An 18,091-nucleotide genomic window follows, 5' to 3' on the forward strand; every position below is an offset into this window, starting at 1 on the left:
ATGCAAAATTTGGATTGGGTTAGGGATTAATTTGGGCCTGGAGGAAGTTAGTGAGGGCATCAAAGAGCCTCTGGCATTCTAGCCTTGCCCCTTGAAGGGTGAGGTGTTCTGGTGGGTAGAGAAGAGTTAAGCAGGTGGATGAAGGGGAGCAGGCCCAGTTCCAGGCCACATTTACTGTAAGTATGGATGACAATGAATGGAATGTTTGTGTCTCCCCCAAATCTATATGTTGAAATCTTAATCCCCAAAATGATTGTATTACAAGGTGGGATCTTTGGGGCATGAAGTTCGAACCTTATGAATGAAATTAGTGCCCTTATAAAAGGGGCCCCAGAGACCTCTCTTGCTCTCTTTCTTTTTTTTTTTTTTCTCCTTAGAAATTTCTTTTTTTTTTAATTTTTATTTTTTTATTTTTTTTAATTGCATTTTAGGTTTTGGGCTCTCTTTCTACCATGTGAGGGTACAAGGATAAGTTGGCAATCTGCAGCCCAGAAGAGGGTTCTTACTAGAACCTGACCATGCTGACACCCTGATCTCAGACTTCCAGCCTCTGGAACCGAAACATAAGTTTCTGTTGTTTATAAGCCACCCAGTTTGTGGTACTTCAGTATAGTATTGCGAACTGACAAAGGCGTGGATACATTTGCCTACATTCTGGCCCGTTTTGTTTCCTATGAAAAGAAAACCTTAGCAAGTTAATAGACTGTAAATAGCAATGTTGTATACTACTGTGGAGAGATTTTAAAAAAACAAATAAGTTTAAAAAATATTTACTTGAAAATAAATTACAAAATTCCAAGTAATCAAACATTTAAAAACTTTGGTTTCTTTGGCAGTTGAATAAACAGTTCTTCCTGAACCACTTCTTAAATTAGATTTTTTCTAGCTCTAAGTTCAGAGTTCTGGTGTATTTAGGGCTTGGGGAGTTTTCTGGGGCCACATTTATTGCTTCTCCTTTCCACCTCTTCTTTTCAGATATTGAAGGCTTCTGATCAGCTGCATGTTATAATTGCCCTAGCAGTGGGACCGTGTGTGGAAGGAAGCATTACTTTGTGTTTTGAAGTCTTGAACTCTCCTAACTGGATGTGGAATGCTCTGGTACGTATCCTATCCCTCGAAGGGGAAAGGTGCTCTCCTGCAGCAGGTTTGTGTGGCTTTCAAATTGAAAGCGAACAGGTTTGAAGGCTCTCCATGTAGGATTATTTGATCAAGTAAATCCCTCAAAGTTTTGTTGTTGCTGCTGCTGTTGTTTCTGTGTGTGTGTGTGTGTGTGTGTGTGTGTGTGTGTGTGTGTGTGTGTTTCAAGCAATTGGGGGGGTTACCATGGCAAGAATACCACACAGTAACCTCCTCTTCCAAACAGCATTACTCAGTGATTCTCTCTCAGACTCCTTCAAAGTGTCCTTCAGTATTCCCTGGGAGGATCGGATGTCCTGCATTTTCTTGTTTTTAGCATACGTTCTTGTCCAAATATGGGATGCTTGAAAGTTTTGGCCTTATTTAAAGTTGTGTTATTTTAAATTAGTAAAATGAAGGCATTAATACTTGAAAAAAACAGCCTGGGTCATCAAATTATCCATTTGTAATAACTGTTGATCTCCCATAGACCAGCTTTCTAGACTACGCCACATAAAGGTTGAAATTTTGACTTGCTGTTTGGAGAACACTTTGAATAGAGAAAGCTCAAAGTACCTTGGATTCCTTTCATTCTTGGGGTCATTGTTTGGTGTTTTATTCAATGAGTACTTCCTAAATATGTTTACAGAGGAAGACAGGCTCAGCATGTTATCTGGAAGTGGCAGTGTACACTCAGACTCATGATATGCTGTTAGAAATGTAAGCTGGAGGGGGTATATGTGTGTGCAATTTGAAACTGAGAGCACAATATTAAACTTGGATTTTTACAGCACGTATATATTACCCCAAAATACCTCTAGTCAGACCAAGTTAGGATGATGTTTGTTAGGCAACTTGTGAGAGTAAAGTCTTAGATTTCATAATGTAAAGTTCTACTAGGAGATTAAAGATTGATAAAACAGAATACATTCTACTGCTAGGTAAATTGTTGATGGCAAGTCAACAAAAATAAAAACAGATCTATTTAGTTAGGCAACTGTCATATTCCATTGCATTTAAGATGGCATCAGTGTGATATGTACCGTTATTTTATGTACCATTAAAAATTCTTCCAATTAATCTCTGATATAATGCTTTTGTAGCACTAGAATTTTTTATTTTAATTATTTGTTTCTGTAGATTTTTGGGAAAGAGTATTTGGTTACACAGGTAAGTTCTTCAGTGGTGATTTGTGAGATTTTGGTGTACCCATCACCCAAGCAGTATAAACTGCACCCAATTTGCTTCTTTTTATCCCTCACCACCTTACCGTCCCTTCTCCCAAGTCCCCAAAGTGCACTGTATCATTCTTATACATTTGCCTCCTCATTGCTTAGTTCCCACTTACGAGTGAGAACCTACGATGCTTGGTTTTCCATTTCTAAGTTATTTCACTTAGAATAATAGTCTTCAATTCCATTCAGGTTGCTGCAAATGCTGTTAATTCATTCCTTTTTATGACTGAGTAGTATTCCATTGTGTATATTTCTATCTAGCTAGCTATCCATCCATCTATCTATCTACCATAGTTTCTTTATCCACTTGTTGATTGATGGGCATTTGGGCTGGTTCCATACTTTTGCAATTGCAAATTGCTCAGCTGTAAACGTATGTGTAGCACTAGAATTTGTACCCGCATTTACTGAAAACACCCTTTTAGTCTTATTTGGACATAGACAGTTATCATTTAGAACTTCTGTACATTCAAAAGAAAGAAAAATATAAACTCAACAAATTGGTTACAATATTCCTAAAATGTCTCCACATTCACATCTGATCCTCCTAAATCACATGTCAATGCTATCCATGTTTTATTTTATTTTATTTTATTTATTTTATTTTTTTCGCGGAGTGTTGTCTTCTGGGTCATCAAAATTATTGGTAGTACAGCATTTCTTAAAAGAGAACTCCACAACTGTCTTTAAGATTCTCCCCTTTCCAGAGACTGGCATCCATCCTGCAAACGTTAATGTGCGCATGTCATCAGTGATGATTACAGCATGATGATGATATCTCATCTTCATTGATGGTAACAAGTGAAGATGTACATTAGTGAAATAAGCTAAAAAATTCATGAGCATATAAATACAAATAAAAATTCTAGGTCAGTTCCTCAGAGTTAGACTCTTCCTGCTAGAAGTCTTCAGAATAACGTTAAGTATTAATTCACTAACCTGAAGAGATGTGATTGGGAAAAATCTTTAGTTTAGAGGTTCCTCAAATTTTTGAGCTTGTCAGAATTTTAACTGGCTTATTTATTAAGAATGTTAACTCCCAGGTCCACCCCAACCCATCAGATTGGAGTCCCTGGCTGTGGCATTTCTGACAAGCTTCCCAGGACACTCTCATGCAGGTGGTGTGGGGAATTGCTTTGAGACACACTTGCTGAGACCTGTCACAGGCATCTTCAGCTGTGGTGTACTAAGCTGTCAGATCACAGGCTTGGAGACTTCATGAAGTCCGTGGCAGCCACAGGAAAAAAAAAGTAAGGCTTCATTGGGAGCAGCCTAGGAAGAAAGGAGCCAAAATATTTTGACACCAGATTAGAGTGAGTCTGAAACTGCCAAATCCCTAAAAAGTCCTAAATAAGGGGCTTGGAAGTTATGTTTCTAATTTCTCTTCATCTAGTGGTTAACTTTAAAAAAAACATTTAATCATTTATTCAACTCACATGTCATATAAAAGGCTAAGGCCGTTTATCACAGGACAAACTGATGAGTTTGGTGAGGGTGGTCCTGATTAACATTTTATTACATCATAAAAGGGGTCAGTCTAAGGTTAGGCAAAAGAAATTTCATGTCATTAGAGAAGCAAAGTAGGAGAATCATTTCCTATGATTCTTGTGTTAATCAGAAATTCCATCTTTCTAAAATTTTTAGTGGAAATTCCAAATATCTTAGCAATAACTTCTAACATGACTTTAAAAATCTGTGTTCTCTTGTTCTCTAGTTGTAGTGCCTAAATGAATTCCAATGCCTACACTAACTCTTTAGTCATGTCGGAAACTGGTGGTGTTTGTCACCCCATGCTTGGATGGGGTGAGGCAGACTGCTAGGAGGGGTGGTGGAGTTTTCCTAAGGAAGAATGTTGAAACTCAGTCATCATGGTTTGCTGTGAATTAAGTGAATGAAAAAAAGACCATCTTGCAGAATGTGAGAGAGCCTGGGTGAGACCTGAGAGAGCCACTGGTTTATTTTCTTTCATGCTTTAATTTGTCTTATAGAGTAAGTAATATTGTTTTACACCTGTACAGTAATTTAGTTGACACCATGTTTTTAATCCACATTCTCTTGATCTCAATATCTCTTTGAGAAAGGGAAGGCATTTCTCTTCTTTATAATTTATTGAGAAAAAATGACTTAATGAGGAAGGCTGGTTGTTGCCTTACCCATGGCTGATTATGGAACTGGAATTCCAACCCATGTCTTCTGGTCCTGAGTTCAGAGCTACGTTTGCTACTCACACTGCTTCTTATGTCAGCGTGGCACATAGTGCTTCTGGATGGGGGTTCATATTTGCAGCTAGAGGGACATCGTACGAAAGTGGAATCTCTTGCAGATGGAGTCTGAGATTCAGAACCCTGACTTGACAAGGAGCAAGCTGGTAGAAAGAAAAGCTTGCCTTGAATCTCCATGTTAGAACCTGCCCGAACTGGGGGCAAAGAGGAGAAGAAGGCACCTCGGTAAGTGAGAGTTCCTCATGTTTCCAAGCCAGACTTCCGGGCTCTAAAAAAGTTCCTAGCAGTGTGAACCCAAAGTTGAAGTTTCTAGATTTGAACAGGGCTAAAAAACAACCCAACTCTGTGGCTGCTTCCTCAGAGACTCCATTGGAGCAAAATATCTGGATATAGTGCCAAGTTCTCTGAGGGGTGCCCAGACATTCTGGGTTTGCAGCAGACACTGTGGGTGTCCTGTCCATATCTTCTCACAGTCACTCACACACCCTCAAGTTAGCGCTCCCGCAGGCTGTGTGTGGTGGCACCCCAGCTGCCTACAAGGTTGACCTGCTCATCAAGAAAAATCAGAGAGCCCCCATTGAAGCAAGAAGCCTAATTAAAACAGATGCATTTTACTTTACTCTTCTAAGCAGATGTAGCTTTTGAAAATTTCCTGCAAATCATATGTTGGTACATTTGAATTCCACTTTACTATTAAAATTGTCTTTATTAAAAATGGTAACTTAAAGAATTAGAGAGATTTCTTTTGGGAAAATATTTGTTCCAAGACATAAGATCACATTTAAAGAATGAAGCCAGTCTTCAGAAATCAGACCCTTGGTAATAGTAGTTATGATGCTTTCATATCTGTTTCCCTGTTTGGACCTCTTATTATTGACGTATTGAGGAGGGAGGAGAGTTCTAAGGTATGTGGCATGTGACTTGCCTAAGATCACATACCTTGGCGGTGGCAAAGCTGTTTCTAGTGGCAAACTGTCCTCAGGGCAGGAGGCTCTGGGAAGATTCCTCAGGCCCTGGGCTTTGACAGCTGACCTGTGACTGCCGTGAATCCCAGCCAGATTGGCAGATGTATGTCAAGTTCCTTTGGTTATGAGGGGCCCCTATGACCTTCCCAGGGTGGATGTGATATTGCCAAGCCCAAGATCAAGAGGACAAATTTGGTTAGCTGTGCAGGAACTGCTGCAATGGGACTATAGTCTTTGCTCAGGCTCCATCCAATCCTCAACGTCTTCTGCTGTTTCTGAAAACTTCTACTGCATTCCCACAAATAAACACTCACATTCTGCTGCCTAACCCAGCCTGCCCAAGAATCTGGGCCTCACTTTGCTTCTCCTGAAGGAAAGAGAAAGGAAGGGAACACCCTGGTGCCCATTTAACTTACTACCATCTGTAGATGATTCTAGGAAACAGCTGGTTCTTTTTACGTGTTTATTAAGTATTAAGCTCCTACTGTGGGCTATACCTTGCAGTAGGCACATGCAAAATTACTATCAGCTGGTGTTAAAGCAAGACGACTTTCAGATGGCATCAAAAACCACAACCAAAACTAAACTAAAAACGGAGTCACCTAAAATATGCCTGTAAATGTCTCCACTTGCTCCTCCAAACTTTATACCCTCAAGTCTGCCTTTGTAATTCAATTTAAACCAGACTTCTCTAGTGGAGCTGCTTTGTTAGGAAGGCACAGTAAGTATGGTACAATTCAATTCACTTTAGCATAAGCCACCTCCTGTGAGTCTGGGACCTGCCCAGGGCCTTTCCCGTTGGGCTACCTTTACTGATCCAGAAAAAAAATCTTTGGCATGTGGTTAGAAGCAATCAAAATGTACAAAATAAACACAAAATATTAATGTGCATTACCAACGCTTATTTCCCTGACTGACACAATATCAGCTTTAGGAAAAAAAAAAATCAAAGTGGCATTTTAATTATACAGGATATACTGGGTCATACAGCTATTTGGTTTTATCATTTCTCTGCCACCATTGCAAAACACCATATGCTATATCCTTTGGATCCAGAGATGGTACGGGTTGGCCCACCTTAGTTTGAACTTACATTTTAGGAGTTATGAAAATCTTGTGCAATTCCTCTCACCCTTTCTCACTCTTTGACTTGACAACTGACATACAGGCAGAACAAGGTATTGAGATGTGCCAGCCCCCAGCACAAAGCAAGTGAAATGGGTGGACCTCATGCCCTCACCATCAACAGCTTTGCCAGCAATGTACTGTGTTTTAATGCAGCTTATAGTTGGCTCCTTGGTTGCTCAGGCTCCCATTTCCTACCCTTTGTGGTCATTGCTAATTTTCCAAGTGGAATTCGTTGATCTGGGCTCAAGGCTGGGAAGACAGAAATCAACTAGATAAAAATCTCATAGGGATTGTGCTGGGACAAAGGGTTTTTGTTGGGTCTTGGAGGAATTGAGGGTTCCCCTAAAATGACTTGTTAGGCACTGCGTATTGAGATAGTTCCACCACTGGTGAACTCTATTGGGCATGTTTTCTACACTTCCCTGTGCATTGTATTTTGGCTTACTGTCTGGATTTGGTACTCTCAACTTACAACTTCTCTTTGTTTAGTGGTCATTTATTGGAGGTATTATCAATTTGGTTTCTCTTTATCTTCCATTGTGAAAGAGTTTCGTGTCTTTATGTGCTATTCAGGAGGATAAAATCCACTCCAGTCCTTCTGCATTACATCTAGTATAGCTTACCATGTCACCCACCTTGGGCACCTGCTTGGCATCTGTATGGATTTGATTTTACAATCCTTAATCCAGTCTCCAGAGCGTGTTGGTCTCAGGGCTGAGTCCTGGCCTCACCATTTGCCAACTGTGTAATGATGGACACGTTACTTAACCTCTCTAGGCCTCAGTTTTCTCATATCTAAGATGGGTATAAGAATAGCACCTAGCCTGTGATCCCTGCTACTTGGGAGGCTGAGCCAGGATAGTCGCTTGAACCTGAGAGGTGGAGGTTGCAGTGGGCTGACATTGCACCACTGCACTGAAGCCTGGGCAACAAGAGAGAAACTCTGTCTCAAAAAAAAAATGTGTACCTAGCTCTTGAGATTGTTTTGAAAGTTAAATGTGGTAATCTACATAAAATGCCTAGCATGGCTTCTGGGAACACAGTCCGATCTCTGTAAAGGTCAGATATTATTATTAAACACTATTCCAATTAACTACTCCTCAGAAAGTGGTGTTCAGTAACAAGGAACATTTTGCAGGGTCAGCTTAAATTGCGACCTAGGCCACTGGAACTATTGCCATGAAAGCGCAGTCATTGCTTATTGTAATAAGCAGTAGAATGGGTGGCTCTGACATTAGACTAACATCTGTTCAATATAGGGATGCTGGGCAAATTAATTTCTTTCTGACTCAGTTTCTTCTTTAAAATAAAAGCATGATCATAGCAGCCACTTCATAATATTGTGATGAGAAGCAAATGAGTTAAAACATGTAGAATGTTTAAGCTATTAACTCAACAAATCTTACCCATTATTGACGACGTCAGAATGTGCCACCTGCTAAGTAAGTAAGTGCTTCCGGGGAAAAGTTAAGAGTATTTCAAATTGAATTGTAATGAAAAATTTGGAAAATTTGAAGCTAAAACTATTGTTCCTGTCCTATTGCCTCATTTCTCTGTAGTCTGACTTAAGCTACCTGTATTGCCCTAAAATTGCATTTGCAAAAGCCGATCATCAAGTTACATTCAATGCCCACGATGCCTCATCTTCTAGGGGAAACAAGAATTTTCAAAGTCAGCTAGCCTAACACCATCAATTCTCAAAAGTGAAAGTTGAGGCCAAGAGAAGTCCTGTGAATTTCTCACAGTTCATTTGTGACAGCCCAAGAATTACCCACTTTACTGGGTTGTTATTTACTAATTGACAGTAGGTCTATTTCTCTTTTGACAAGTGAGGAGAGGGCATGGAATGCAACATGTGTTTGGTTAGGAACTCCCCTCTCTCCTCTTTAACCTTGCTTAATAAGGCCCGGATCCAGTTGGTATTTTAAGAGGGCTACTCTGTTCTACTCGGTTTTCCCAGAGGGACCTAGGCTTGGAGACCCTCCATAGCACGCAGACCTTGTTTCCTGAGAGGTAATGTTTCCCTTCCCTGTGACTTGCTCTTGGGGGCTGTGTTCCGATTTTCCTGCTAGGCCACTTGTTGCCCTGGGCTGGCTGCTGTGCTTGGCAGCTTTTAGTGAGGGCTGTAATCGATGCCAGGAGGTGCGGAGAAGGGCTCTAGGGGCACTCAATCATTGGACAAGCAGACTCAGTGATGGATGAGCCTTCCCTCCAGGGAGTTTTGGATCAGAAGTCCAACTGATAAGTTTTTCCAGAATTGAGTAACCCAGAAGCAGTGCCAAATGGATCTTACCTCTTATGTGGCTTTTTGTATTGATTTTAAAAGAAATTCTCAGAGGCAGTTCCACATTTTACTAGAAGCACAGCTATATCCACAATAGACTTAGTTATATGTGACATGAATTGCTTTAGAAATAACATTTGATGAGAGGGGTGAGAGAAAGGAAGAGAGGGTCTTAAAAAATATCTGTATCAAAATATTTTCTTTCTTCTAAGTATTAAAAAGACACAATATAACCCTTTCTTTTTTCAAATGATCTCATAGCTGCTTATTGAGGGGAAATACCAAATGTTTCTTATTTTTTTTGAAGACGCTTCTTCAGTCCTGATGATTCATGTTGCTATCATTTTACTCCTGACTACAGAGGCTCTGAGACAAAGCTACACCTCAAGTGATATGCCGGGGTCAGAACAATTCCCATCCTGAAGGAGGGTGTGCGACCTTCTTTATTCCTCCTTCACTGTCGTCCTTGAGCCCTTGAGACGGATGTGAGTGAGTTTTTCGGTCCTCATGCAAAACAACCGTCTAAACATAACAGATGACATCAGCTTGGGCTTTTCAATTCCTGGATGGCAGCGGCGTGTTAATCCAGCCTTCATCCTGGATTTCATAAACTAAAACAAGAGAGCCTGGCAGGAGGACAGCACTGCTGCTGGGTTGAGGAAATTGATGACGGGAAAGCATGCGGGCAACTCAGTGTATAAAACTCATAAACTTGTAGGCAGAGGCTTAGCTACCAGTTCGGACGGCTGCTTCCCACCAGCAAAGACCATGACAGGGGAGCCGAGCCTGACACAGCTGGGAAACATGAAGAGCGTCTTGCTGCTGACCACGCTTCTCGTGCCTACACACCTGGTGGCTGCCTGGAGCAGCAATTATGCTGTGGATTGCCCTCAACACTGTGACAGCAGTGAGTGCAAAAGCAGCCCGCGCTGCAAGAGGACAGTGCTCGATGACTGTGGCTGCTGCCAGGTGTGCGCTGCAGGGCGGGGAGAAACTTGCTACCGCACAGTCTCAGGCATGGATGGCATGAAGTGTGGCCCGGGGCTCAGGTGTCAGCCTTCCAATGGGGAGGATCCTTTTGGTGAAGAGTTTGGTATCTGCAAAGGTAAAGATCCCTTCCCTCTCTTCTCCCAGGGCATGCTGAGAGCTTTTAGCCAGCTTGGGAGGTGAGGTGGCTTTGCTCCTCAAGACTAAGAGGGAAAAGGCAGGTGGGTTCTTGACAAGGTACAACACAGGTATTGTCATGGGTAGAGATGAAATAGTAGCAGCTGAGACCAGTGTGCAGGAAGGCACAGAAAGAAATGTGGCATTTTACTTGTTACCTTATGAGAAAGCAGAAAGAAAGTTGCAATAGAACATTGTGTTGGCTCCTTTTCTGGAAAACTTTAGAAACTTGACAGGTAATCTGTTAAGGATGGCTTAGGTGCTCTCTCCTCTGAGAGGCAGTGATTACAAAGGTCTGCACTAGATAACCTCTTGGAATGGTTTCTAGTCCCCAGATTTAGTGATTCTTTGATCTTGAAAGGGTCCACAGGCTGGAGGGTCCCTCTCAAGATCAAATATTTCTGATGAACGCAAATGCACTTTATGGAATAGAGTGAGCTAAAGTCATTTAACAAAATAACTCATTCTTCAAAGAGGGTCCCCTGAAGTACAAAACAAATCTCATCTGACTTTATAAAGGTTTTGGTCATCTGGAAAAATAACAGATGGTGTTAATACAAGGAAAAATAACAATAAAGAAAAATAAAAACTGGAAGTCTTTAAAGAATGAGGTTGGCCACTTACACACTTAAAGAAAAACTTTGTCAGATTGAAGTTATAGCTACATAATGTAGTTAAGTGTTTGTGGAATTTATTCTAAACTTAGTGACTGTAATTTAAAATGTTTAACATTTTAAAAATGTTTAGAATCAAGAGAATGGTGATTCTAAAATACTCTCTGTATAGATACCTCATGATCTCATTATGAAGAGCTATTATTAAGATCCAACACATGCTATAACCCCATCCATTAGTTGTATAATACAAGGAAGCTTTCAAAATTATAAAAAGGACTGAGAAATTTCTAAACAATTCTTATGTTTTATGTATTTAATACAATTATATTTTTATGAATGATATTCATCTAGTATTGAGCTAATCTCATTAATTTTCCTACTTCTTAGACATAGAATGTATAAATTAATCATCTTTTAATTTGCAAAACATACAAAATTAAGAAAACAAATTCTTGAAGTATTAGGAGAGTTTTATTTTTTGCTTATATACAGCAAGTTTATTTTTGTTTATATACAACAAGAAATAGAATGTTGAGAAAATATTTTGTTTGATGAACACATACGCATGTTTCTTTCAACTGCATAGAATCTGTATATTTTATAAATTATGGGGCTTTTTGACCAAGAAAACAGTACTTCACATAAGTACATTGGGAAGGAAATGGTTAACACAATCATACTCATGATATAGCACGTATATGCAGCGGATTGCTTTTTTGCTTGGCATAAAATGCCTTTGTACATGTGATTGTAAATGTACAATTACATATGGGCAAAGAAACAAGCTGTGTGGCATCTGGAGTCCTTAGCACTGTAGTATTTTACTGAATTATCAATATACTAAAAAGATATTTAAGATTGTTCTTTTTGGATTTCTTCAGGTTGCTGATGAATCTAGTTTTAAGCATTTTTCTCTATGCTGGAAATAGGAAACTGTGAGCCTTAGCAGCTCAAGATAGAGATAATGCATTTTGCCGTCATCTCCCTCCTTCAGCTTTTTAAAAGAACATCCACATGAAAACTGTAAACTTCAGCTGCATATCCAAATGTCTTCTAAATATTCAGATGTCTGTCAACATCTTTCCTGGATAACAATCAGCGGCCGACACCTATTTAATGAACACTTACTATCTTCCCAGCACTGTTCGGTACATCAGGGTACGGGAATTTGGTTAAAGTGTTAGTTTTCAGTATCACTGCGAGCACAAATACTAATCCTGTGTGCTTTTCTGAAATAGACCTTTTCAGGATCCCTTTTTAAGATCTCTTCTTGCCAGCAGAGAGAACAGTGTTCAAAACCAGGTTCCTCTGTGATCTGAACCATACTGAAAAGAGCACTCTTAGATCTCTTTAAAAACAGAAATCTCATGAATGACTCAGTGGAGTACTAGACTGCTAGAGACTCAGATACCTTACGATTTGTTCTTTACGCACCTGTGATTGTACATTTACAACATATTTTCACAAGAGAATAGTCTATATCTATTCTGCTGGCTTTTAAAGGTTGGTTAGTCTACTGAGATGCTGTTTATTCTAAAAACAGCATTTTAAATAATTGAATGCATTTTAAATAAATGACTTTGTCCTCTTTATTTCAATGTAGGATTGTTTTAGCATACGTATAGGCACTGGAGCTGTAAAAGCTTCTAATTCTTGATAGGTGTACAAACCCTCAGGGAGTATAAGCCCTCAGCTTTCTTGTTCATTTCGCATCTTGCATGCTAGCCTTGCAGAGGATTTTACTAGTGAGCCCTCTTAACTACTGAGGGAGCCAGGCAAGTTGTATGGCCTGCCATTTCTACAGATAAGGAACTTGATAGGGGTTGGAGCAGTTAGAGGATTGATTGCTTCATGGTGAGCTAGGATGATAGCTCTCTTGGCGCTGATTAGTTTGAAGCCCTTTCCTATACACTTAAAACAGTAAATTGTCAGTGAATACAGTAGATTGAAAGATAGCATCACAGTTTTAAAACTCTTTGAGGAGTTGATACATATATGTCTGTTCAATTTCCCACCTTTGCTGAGCTGCTACAGAGGTCTTCTGCGAGAATCTACTGGTCTCTAAGCGGAGCACAGTAAAGACTGGTCCGAGGAGACTGGTTGTATGTAGCTGTCTTCAATGTAACTTTACCTCACGACACTAAGCCTGAGGCGTCCATTATCTGGTCTTAATGTGTGATTTTATATTTATGACTCTAAGTTTCAACTTTCAAATCCTGGGTTTGGAGAATTCGATTTTATTTTGCAGTCAAGGTTCATGAGGTTGGTTCAAATCATAAGGCTATGCACACAGGGCTGTTAGGATGGAGACGTATTTGCAACAAGCAGTGCCCTCTCCAACCTTTCCTTTGTCCCCAGAATGTCCTTATGGCACCTTCGGGATGGATTGCAGAGAGACTTGCAACTGCCAGTCAGGCATCTGTGACAGGGGGACGGGAAAATGTCTGAAATTCCCCTTCTTCCAATATTCAGTAACCAAGTCTTCCAACAGGTTTGTTTCTCTCACAGGTAAGCCCTGCTTGTGGTATAAGCATTGGAACAATAGTTTCATTTCAGTGTGAATAACAGAAAATATCTGTGAGTAGAATAAGATATGGATTGGAGTTATTTTATTTCCTTTGCTTTACTCCGGGGAATGGTGGGTGGTAGCTGAGTTTGGTTGCTGTTTCTGTTTTTCTAAAAAGAGCCCATTGATAATTTTGAGGTTTATATATAATTTCTCATAAAGTTTACCTAGTTTAAATATGATTTATAGGAGGATAAATATGATTGATTACTGAAAATCTGTAATAAAAAATAATCAACTGAGATATACAAAGTTCTTTAAATTCTTCAGCGATCTGTTTTGTATATTTACTAGACAAAATTATTTATCTCCCAACTTCACATAGAAAAAGCACTGTGAGGAATTTATTGGATAAGCTTTAAGAGCCAAGATAGAAAATATAAACATTTTTTTTAACCAAATGAAAGCATTTAAATGGAATAATTCCAAGTGTGTGTTTTTATGGATTTTGGAGAGGCTAAGAAATAGTATCTGTGATTGAAATTTGGGAAATGAATGAAACTCATGTGCTGCTTGTTAGTCCGTGTGTATTTTTTATACAGATGTTAGAATGTGAGGAATACACAACCTACGAGATAGTGCTATGTACATAATCATTTATCTTGTTGAATGAATGGCCAGTACAGGAGAGCTCCATTAAATGGAAAGTAGCTCATTTAAAGCAACATGCACCATTAAAGCTTCGGCCTCCATTGCACAGAATGGTGACTGTAACTAATAATTATTATATATTTCTAAATTGCTAAAAAGAATACATTTTAAATGTTCTCGTCACAAGCAAAAAAGTATGTGAGGTGATGGATATGCTACTTAGTTTGATTTAATCATTCCACAGTGGAGACATATATCAAAGTATCACAATGTATCCCAAATATATGCAATTATTATGTGTCAAGTAAAATTATATTTAAAAATATAAAAAATAAACAAATAAAAAGCCCAACATATAGTCACAGAGACTGCTAGTATCAACAAGCTGTATACTTTTTTTTCCACCACAAATATAAATAACAATCAAGTTCATTTTATTTAGTTTTTGTTTTTGGTCTTTCGAACTTCAGATTAATAAAGTGTAAACTATTTGGAAAAGGTGCTTGTTTTCTAATTTTACCTCCTTCTTAGATATGTGTCAACTAAGCATGTTAAAATAAAGGAAAATATTAAGCTTTTAAGTGAATTCTTAGTTTTAAGTATGGTGATGCCCATACCAATACTTACATTATAGGTTACACAAAAATATTTCCATATCAAAATCAGGCATTGAGATACTTCTCAGAAATTTTTGGAAAAAGCAGTTGTTTTCTCTCTTTTCTGACATAGGATATTTCCTTCCATTAGCTAAAGGTGCAACCAACAAAAGATTCGTGTGATCTTGGTAAACCTCAGTCAGGTTTAGGGTGGCTGCTTAGGGGCCTTTTGCTCATGAAACTACATGAGACTTCCAGGTTCATGTGCTGGAGTTTACAGGAGAAAGCTTGGGCTTCAGTCCTGACACAGGCTTCACATCACTCTGCACAAATCTGCTTGGGCCCAGCCTTTGAGAGCAGGCTAAATGGCTGCAAGCTTCACCAGCGCTGGGACCCCCAGAGACGAGCTTGTCTTCACCTTTCCACCTTCTGGCTGTAGCGCTCTTGTCAAACGTGCTTCCTGTCCCCAGTGCTCCACTTAATGTCCTTTCTTTGGCAATGAGCTTCCCAAGTTGGAAGTTCACAAGTAACTTTTTGTTGGGGAAGGTCTTGGGGGAGTAAGATCTGGAATGTTCATGGGCTTAACCATATTCGTCTGCTGGGGCACACTCATCTTCTTAAAGCATTCCATGTCAGAATGTGCACTGCCAAAGCAAGTGCACCTCACTATTCCTAGAAGTAGACAATTTCATTTTAGCAAATTCCAAATATTGCAAAGTTTTCTATGTAGAAAATTAAAGTTTCAACCAACAAAAGATGATTATTAGTGCGATTTTGGCAAATCTTAGGTTCAGGATGGAGAGCAGAGTACTCTAAGGATCTCTTGGAGAGGCTGCCTAGGGGCCTTTGGCTCACGAGACTATGTGAGGCTTCCAGGTTCATGCGCTGGAGTTTAATTATTAATATGCAGAGCGAGAAATGTCTTTGTGAAAGTTTTGCCCATTGGTCTGCCTTTTGCTTTCTGAATGCAGCAAAAGCTAATCTTAGTGTGAGAATCTAACTTGAGACCTGTTCATACAACATTTGCCCATTCTATAAATAGTTATTAAGTGCCTACTATGTGGCAAGCACTGTCCTAAGTGCTGGAGATATAGCAGTGAGCAAAATAAAGAACGCTACCTTTGTGAAAGTAGAATTCTAGTGGCGCACTGAGATAATACAGGAGAAAAGAAAGACAAAGGCATGTATAAGATAATGCCAGGTAAAGATAGGTGTACAAAGAGAATGGTTCAAGGGGTGCTATTGCATATCGAGGTGCTCACTGATATAGAGTAGTGAATACAGTCAGCATGGAATCTTAAACTGATTAAAGATTTCCTTGTACATTGCATGTAAAACAAAAATAAAGCAAAACTGTGCTGCCTTTGAGCTATAGACATTTGGACATGATTTGTGTTCTGTCTACTTTCAGAGTATGACATGGCATCTGGAGATGACAATGTTGTGAGAGGAGTTGTGAAGGGGAATGCTGCTGAGGCTCCTGTAATGAGGAAATGGTTAAATCCACGCTGATCCCGGGTGCGATTTCTGAGAGAAGACTGTTTTCCTGATTGTTCAACACACAGCCAACATTTAAGGAACTTTCTAGATTATAGCATAAGGACATGTAATTTTAAAAGACCAAACATAATTTATGGTGGATCCAGAAAACAAAAAGTAGGCTATTTACAATCCATAACATGCGTGTGACTGAACACTTTTAGGTATTTGTTAAATATTTGAATGCATGTAGACTCGTTAAATGTGTGTGCATAGCAACACTGAAGAACTAAAAATGCAATTTAGGTAATCTTACATGGAGACAGGTCAACCAAAGAGGGAGCTAGGCAAAGCTGAAGACCACAGTATGCCCATGAGTTCTTTGACTTACATGTACATTAATGTTGGAATGACGAGTTAAGAGCAGGAGAAGGTGGGGAGGAAGTGGGAGTGGGAAGTATAATATTTAGCTTTTCCTTGTCGTAGGTAGCTTCTGTAGAATTTAATTGTGCCTTTTAAAAATTTTTTGACTTTGGGAAAAAGTCAAAATAAAACAACCAGAAAACCCCTAAAGGAAGTAAGATGTTTGAAGCTTATGGAAGATTTGAGAGCAATTTCAAAAGGCTGCTGATGTAGTTTCCAGGTTACCTGTATCTGAAGGACGGTTCAGGGGCAGAGGACACACAGACACTTTCATAAATGGCCTTAACGAATGCCACCTGAGAGATACAGCTAAGAAGTATTTTACCCACTGGTGGTTTGTGTGTGTATAAAGGTAAATATTTATATATTTTTTATAAACAAATGTGTTATTGCAAGTCATCTTCCCTCCCCATATTTATCATCCTCTTGAGGAAAGAAATCTAGTATTATTTGTTTAAAATGGTTATAATAAAGCTGTGACTCTATAAGGTCTTCAAACATCTGAGCATAATAAATTTATTATCAGTAATTGTAGTAATATCCACAGTAATAAGCATAAGAGAAACCTAGAAAAACAGAATCACTCTGGATTTCAAAAATGTCAAAAAATGAACAACAGAGAGTCTTTATATAAATGTAAGTGCTGTGACTTAGGTGAATTTTCAACGTAAAGTAGAAAATAACTTTTTAGGAGGTTTGGAAAAGAAGCGTCAGTTCTCAGCAGGAAACTTTAAAATATAGTTTATTTTCATTTTTTTTCTTTTAAACTTGGTTGAAAGTGGAATTAGGAGTATATTTGAAAGAATCTTAGCACAAACAAGACTATTGTACTAGATGTTGTCAGGAAATATTTCAGAAGTATTTTATTTGAAGTGAAGAACTTATTTAAGAATTATTTCACTATTTACCTGTATTTGATTCTTGAATTTGGCCAACAGAGTTGTGAATGTGTGTGGGAAGGCCTTTGAATGTAAGCTGAATAAGCTGTTAGGTTTTGTTTTAAAAGGACAAGTTTATTATTGTTCAATAAAAAAAAACAAGATACAGCTGTTCTATGTTGATTTGTGATTTTGTTTAATTGCTAAAAGTTATTTTAACAACTCATTCAATAAATAAGAACTCTTATGCATGTTGAAGGACAAGTGCTTCAATAGAATTTTCTGCTCTGGATAAGCCTCTTCTGTCAAAACAGGGGGTCAGGATATTTGCTTCTCTGCCTCACATTTTTGGTCGAAACATTTTTCAGACCTTCCTAAAAGTATGTCCCAATATATTAACTCATTCTGCAAAACAGCAACAAAGGTAAACACGTCTGTTGGCATCATTAGTTAGCCGTAGAGCTAAGGCTTGAAATAATCATTTCTATTTTGCTACCTGGATGTCTCTTTGACATGGCATTGAGGTCCTACATTTAAAGCATCTTTTCTTCTTTGTTTTGTGTTCTCTTCCTGGACTTTAACATTTAAATGGTAGAAACATTGCCATTAAGCAGCTATTGAGTGGTCCTTTGCCCTCTTCCAAGTTCTGTGAGGAAACTCGAATAATTAACTCTCAATCTGTTAGCTGTTTGACTCAAGATTATAGCTCTAAAAATGACGAACAATTTTTAGTTTGATCAGTTTGGGTTTCTCATTCATGTTCCCACTCATAATTAATACTAGCATTTTATTTTCATATATTTTCTAACATCTTTGAAGATGGTTCC

General features: G+C 38.8%; 1 protein-coding gene across 2 annotated transcripts; it reads left to right on the plus strand.

Annotated features, from left to right (window-relative positions):
- The first annotated feature begins 9,179 nt into the window (after positions 1-9,179).
- Positions 9,180-17,513, plus strand: ESM1 (endothelial cell specific molecule 1). 2 transcript variants are annotated; one of them, XM_039467874.2, is made up of 3 exons: positions 9,180-10,055; positions 13,090-13,222; positions 15,896-17,513. In XM_039467874.2, exons 1-3 carry the CDS (start codon positions 9,617-9,619, stop codon positions 15,900-15,902), a joined length of 579 nt encoding a protein of 192 aa, XP_039323808.1. In that variant the 5' UTR covers positions 9,180-9,616; the 3' UTR covers positions 15,903-17,513. The 2 variants fall into 2 exon arrangements, with proteins under 2 accessions (XP_039323808.1, XP_003925910.1); XM_003925861.3 differs by having other exon boundaries at positions 9,185-10,055; positions 13,090-13,239.
- The last annotated feature ends 578 nt before the right edge of the window (positions 17,514-18,091 follow it).

Source organism: Saimiri boliviensis, chromosome 1, assembly GCF_048565385.1.
Source record: "Saimiri boliviensis isolate mSaiBol1 chromosome 1, mSaiBol1.pri, whole genome shotgun sequence".
Classification (NCBI taxonomy): domain Eukaryota; kingdom Metazoa; phylum Chordata; class Mammalia; order Primates; family Cebidae; genus Saimiri; species Saimiri boliviensis.

What these genes read in the sequence shown, in the direction of transcription:
- ESM1 (XM_003925861.3), top strand. Translation starts at nt 9,617, where the DNA reads ATGACGGGAAAGCATGCGGGCAACTCAGTGTATAAAACTCATAAACTT. An exon ending in AGAGTTTGGTATCTGCAAAG is followed by an intron (nt 10,056 to 13,089) that starts GTAAAGATCCCT and finishes CTTTGTCCCCAG; the next exon opens with AATGTCCTTATGGCACCTTC. An exon ending in CAGGTTTGTTTCTCTCACAG is followed by an intron (nt 13,240 to 15,895) that starts GTAAGCCCTGCT and finishes GTCTACTTTCAG; the next exon opens with AGTATGACATGGCATCTGGA.